General features: G+C 46.0%; 1 protein-coding gene across 1 annotated transcript in view; it reads right to left on the reverse strand.

Moving 5' to 3' along the window:
- SMG8 (SMG8, nonsense mediated mRNA decay factor) overlaps nucleotides 1-5,206 on the reverse strand; it is a 6,765-nt gene extending 1,559 nt beyond the window's left edge. The window contains exons 1-3 of the mRNA XM_008068283.2: nucleotides 3,311-5,206; nucleotides 2,627-2,772; nucleotides 362-1,234 (exon numbers count right to left, since the gene is read on the reverse strand). Coding sequence (XP_008066474.1) covers nucleotides 362-1,234; nucleotides 2,627-2,772; nucleotides 3,311-5,069 — 2,778 coding nt within the window. The 5' untranslated portion in view covers nucleotides 5,070-5,206. The remainder of the gene's footprint in view (nucleotides 1-361; nucleotides 1,235-2,626; nucleotides 2,773-3,310) is intronic.
- Between the last annotated feature and the right edge of the window lie 349 nt (nucleotides 5,207-5,555).

Consider the following 5,555-nt stretch of genomic DNA (forward strand, 5'->3'; position numbering starts at 1 on the left):
AAAAAAAAAAAAAACAAATCAAAGCTGGTTGATACCTATAATCCCAGCACTTTGGGAACCCGAGGTGAGAGAATTGCCTGAGTTCACGGGTTCGAGATCAGCCTGGGCAACTTGGCGAGACCTCATCTCTACAATAAATCAAAAAATTAGTTGGGTATGGTGGCGCATGCCTGTAGTTCCAGCTACCTGGAAGGCTGAGGCAGAAGGATCACCTGAGCTCAGCAGGTCAAGGCTGCAGTGGCCATGAGCGTGCCACTGCACTCCAACCTGGGTCACAGAGTAAGATTCTGACTCAAAAAAAAAAGGTCAAAGCAAGCATCAGCATTTTTTGTTTGGGGCTGGGGAGGGTCATATTTCTTACCTGAGGCATTAGTATTATCTGCAAGGGAGCATCAGGAACCACAACAAAAAGCCTCATAAGTTGAGCATAATGTGGTTTGAGTCCTCTACCCTGCGATGATGACAGAATATATAAGGGCATATCACTATTTAGGGCTTTTAAAGCTGATTCCTTTGGCCCACTTCCCATTACTTTCATTACTTTATCAGGTCCAGAGCACATGAATCTCCGACCCCGAGAGTCTTCATATTCAAAGCCCACAAAAGCTCGAGCTATGTCATCTCGTCGTCTTCCTCTTCCCATTACAACTGCGCTTCTCTTTCCAGGAATAGCTTTATTTGGAGCAGGCCAAGAATTTGTGTCTAAGTCTCCTTCATCTTCAGCTCTAGTCCTGATGACAATGTCCCAAGGCATAAGATAGTTTGTTCCTGGAATGAAGCCCTGTTGGTCCAAGCCTGTATGAAAGTTGTAAGACTTGGCAGGGCCTAGTTTAACCAAAGACCAGCTGGAGAATTTGGGTAGGAGACCTTTAGGGCAATTTGAATGCAACATTCCTGGGAGATACTCAACTGTGGAGGCCTGTCGATCAACCAAGTTTGGTCTCTTCTCAGTTTTTACTTCTACTTGACCATGAACTTCTGCATTATCTCCTCCTGCTTGTGGATCAGCCGGGTAGGTACCTAAACTATCTGTGGATTGGCCCAAACTCAAAGCTAAACTCAGGCTTGTGCTCTCTCCTTGGGTTTGAGGCTCTTTTTCTTTAAGTTTCTCAGCATCTGAATCTGGAGGAGCAGGAGAGGATTCATTTTTGGCAGGAGCAGGATCTGGAGTACTTGGCTCAAATACGGGGAAATTGATATGATCCAATTTTCCACAACATTTTTCTTCCAGAAGCTAAAGGAGGGAGAGGAGAAATCCTGTAAATTTTAAATTTAAAATAACATATTCTTCACTCTAACAAGCAAGATCAACAATCGATATGTAAGCAAATTAAGTACATGTAAAGAACTTGCCCTTTTTTATATATCATACAGCAGTCACATTTGCTTTCCTTTTTTTTTTTTTTTTTTTTGAGTTGGAGTCTCACTCGGTTGCCCAGACTGGAGTGCAGTGGCCGCTCCCGGCCACCGCAGCCTTGCCTGCTGGGCTCCGGCGATCCTTCCGCCTCAGCCTTCCGAGTAGCTGGAATTACAGGCATGCGCTACCACACCCGGCTGATTTGTTGATTTATTGTAGAGATGAGGTCTCGCTGCCCAGGCAGGTCTCGACACATTTGCTTTTCTAGATAATATTTTGCTTCTAAAAATGTGTGTGTGTATATATATTCTTTGAGTCAGAGTCACATTCTGTCACCCAGGCTGGAGCTGGAGTGCAGTGGCATGTTCACAGCCACTGCAGCCTCGACCTGCTGAGCTCAGGCAATCCTTCCGCCTCAGCCTTCCAATTAGCTGGAACTTCAGGCACCTGCCACCATGCCTGGCTAATTTTTCGATTTACTGTTAAGATGAGGTCTCTCCATGTTGCCCAGGCTGGTCTCAAACAAAGAGGCTCAAGCTATTCTCTTGCCTCCACCTCCCAAAGTGATGAGATTACAGGCATGAGCCACCGTGCCTGGCTAAAATATATATTTTTAGTCAGATGATATTTAGCAAAAAAAAGAGAAGAGAGCCTGGTGTGGTGGCTCAAGTCTATGATCTCAGCACTTTGGGAGTCCAAGGCAAAAGGATTGCCTGAGTCCAGGGGTTCAAGATCAGCCTGGGAAACTCGGCGAGACTTCATCTCTACAATAAATCAAAAAAATTAAGCCAGGCGTGGTGGCTCACGCCTGTAGTCCAGCACTTTGGGAGACAGTGGCAAGAGGAATGCATGAGCCCAAGGGTTCAAGATCAGTCTGAGCAACATGGTGAGATCTCATCTCTACAAAAAATAAAAAATTAGCTGAATTAGGTGGGCCTGGTGGCGTGTGCCTGTAATTCCAGCTACTTGGAAGGCTGAGGCAGAAGGATCACCTGAGCCCAGCAGTCGAGGCTGCAATGGTAATGAGCGTGCCACTGAACTCCAGTCTGGGTGACAGAGTGAGATTCCAAATAAAAAAAAAATTAGCCAGGTGTGGTGGTGCACACCTGTACTTCCAGCTACTTGGAAGACTGAGGTGGAAGGATCACCTGAGCCCAGCAGGCTGAGGTTGCCATGAGCATGCCACTGCACTCCAGCCTGGGCAACAGAGTGAGACTCTAACTAAAAAAAAAAGAGAGAGAAGAGAAAGAAAAAATATTCAAAGTCTACCTGATAAAAGTCATAGTTAGCTGCCTTGATATCAAAAGGATCATCTCGAGGTGCTTGTTTCCTTCCACAGTTACAAGCACCAGTAGATCGAGCTCGGCTGTTGTGATATAGCACAGGAGGATTTCTATCAGCCTCTGGTTTTTCTCCTGGAAAATATGACAATCACTATTAATGTCACCAGCATAATGCAAACTCAAACTTACTGTGCATTCTACAACATCTAGGCACCAAAATGCTCCCAATAGTTCTTTGGAAATAAACAAAATACACAAAAACCTTAACTAAACACATATAACAGACTAAGCAAGTGAAACTATAGAAATTAATTTGTTTTCAATCTAAAGTTTTTTTTTAGTTTCTAAATAAATTTTTTCCTCCTTTTACCAACATCATGTGACCTTACTCTTCATAACATTCATTTTAGTTCAACAAATCTAAGATAAACATGTTAATATGAAATTGTGTACTATTTAATAGTTCTCATATACCAATTCACTCAGGTTCATTCTTTACATTCAAGAAAATAAGCAAGTAGTCATAGCTGGTATTTTCCTTTTACAGCAGAACAGAAAACTTATAGCCGATGTACTTAAATTTCTGTGGGGCTCTCTTTAAAATATCAATACATAATGAACAAACATGGTGCAAAGTTTTGATTTCAAAGAACTGGAAAATTTTAGCTACCTGATTTAGGTAATGAGTGAAATTTGTGTACACAGTGTTGATCAGTTAAACTCCTCTCCTCACAGAGCTGATGGCCATTGCTCCAAAATTTGTAGCAGTCCTCATGCAACTGCATGGCATATTTGTGAAAGGCTGGACCTCTAGCATGCTGGCTGTATACTCGAAGAGCCTGAGCAAGCTGATTCTTATGGACAGTCATTGTGTAATTATGAGGCAAATTTGACTGGTAGGCACTGTGGGCCATGGGTAAAGCTTTTTGGCATCGGTTTTCTGAGAATTTTGTGTCAATATCCAAAAACCCTTCCAAGACTTTAATACTGCTTAAAATCTTAGATGTTAGCTCCCCAGTGGGTGAGGCCAAGTCCTCCTCTTTCCCATCAATAGCTACTTCATACAGTTTTGAGGCTGCTGAGATCCACTTCTGGTAAGTGGGAAGTTCAAAATGGGAAGGCTGTGGGTTCCTGCCCACACTGTCATCAAAACCTTTCTTGCTTAAGACTAACTCCACGTGCTGCCAGAGGAATTCCCGAAGAGTGAAATCCACAAGCTGGCCTGAAGAACTGGAGCTACTGCTGTCAATGTGAAAGGAAAGTTGTTGTCGGTTGTGCTGCCTCATCACCTGGTATCGCCTAGGCCCAGAAAGGGGGGCAGGCACCAGCAAAGATTCCGGGTCCTTCACAGTACAATGACTCCTAAGTTGGTCTAGCAACATACCCACTGGGTCCTCTTCCTGGCTTCCGGGAACTATGTACACAAAAGCCTGGTTGGCAGGCACCGTAAAGAGGCAGTTGATACTTTGATTAGTCAAGACACGACTCTTCCGGAAAATTCTATAAATCTGGTCCTCCAGGGCATGCTGCAATCTCCTCTTGGGAGAATGTTTCTTGGGCTTGTCTGGATGAGCTGGGTCTTGGTTCCGAGGGGGTTCCACCTTGAGGGCTCCATTGAGTTGAAAGAGGAAGAGAAGTCTAGGTGGGCAAGGTCTGCAGTTTAGCTTCCACTCTTTGCCAACTGGACAATCCTTAATGGCTGTTTTAAGGAGTGGCAGTACTTTCTGTCTCAACCCATCCAGGGCTCTGAAAACTCGATCATAAGTGATGTCAAAGGAACAAGTGGGATGGACCAGAAGCAGGATGTGACAGACGGAGAAAAGGTAAAGGAGACTGAGGCACTGCAGCTTCTCTTGATGCTTCCAGAACTCGTGCGCTTCTGCATGAGGTAAAGAGAGGCCACCTCCAGCTTCCCCACTCTGAAGAGCCCGACAAGCCCGTAGAAGCTGTGAATTGTCACAGATGGAAGTAAGAAGAAGATACAGAACTTTGCTTTCCTGGTTGTAATAGGCCTGCAGAAGGCTATAGTCCTGAGAGCCCGGCTCAGTTCGGTTACCTTCCGCAGCAGCTCCACCTCCTCGCACTGGATCCCCCGCTGTAGCCCCAGGGTCTCCGGCTCCCCCGGCCTCCCCTGCGGCGCCAGGTTCGGTCCTGATTCTAGGCCCTGGATCCTCAGGATCTTGGTGGCGAAAGAGAGGGAAGACCTGCCGGTCGCACACCGTGTTCACAAGAGAGAACTTCTCGGAATTCAGGCGCAGAGCGGTCTTGCCGAAGATTCCCACCACGCAGATCTCATCCTCCCGCCAGGGAGGCTCCGGTCCGCCAGCTGCGCTCCCCCCGCCCTCAACAGGGGACCCTCCAGAACTTTCAGAGCCCATCCAGGATGAAGCGCCCATTAGAAGCTCGCGTAAGCTGACAGGACCCGCCATGGTGTAGAACCTTCTCTAGAGTCCTTCCGGTCCGCCAGTAAAACCAACCGGCTTTCGTCCAATTTTGAAATCCCTCCTCCGCTTCTTCAGTTCCTACTTTCCTCTCACTTTGGTTCCGCCTCCTGCTCCTCCTCTCCTAGTTTTATGCCAAGTTTTCCCCAAGTCCCACACCACTGCTGGTTTAAGAATTTCGTTAACTTGAATGGTAGGAGTTGAAATATCAAAAAGACAATTGGAAACAGTTTGCATTTCAACAAATACAAAAACACTGCAAAAGAAGAGTTTCAAGGGACTGCTCTAATAGTAGAAAATGGGTTCAATTTAAGCCTTAAAACTTGGCTACGCAAGGTATAGACTGCAGACTGAAGTAGAGGGAGCTTCTTAGAAATGCAGAATTTCAACCAGGCTCGGTGGCTCAGCCTGTAATCCCGCGCCTTTGGGAGACTGAGGTGAGTGGATTGCCTGAGCCCGCGGGTTCGAGACCTG

The sequence above is a fragment of the Carlito syrichta genome, unplaced genomic scaffold, assembly GCF_000164805.1.
Source record: "Carlito syrichta isolate Samal-C Ts95f unplaced genomic scaffold, Tarsius_syrichta-2.0.1 Scaffold309926, whole genome shotgun sequence".
In the NCBI taxonomy this organism is placed as follows: domain Eukaryota; kingdom Metazoa; phylum Chordata; class Mammalia; order Primates; family Tarsiidae; genus Carlito; species Carlito syrichta.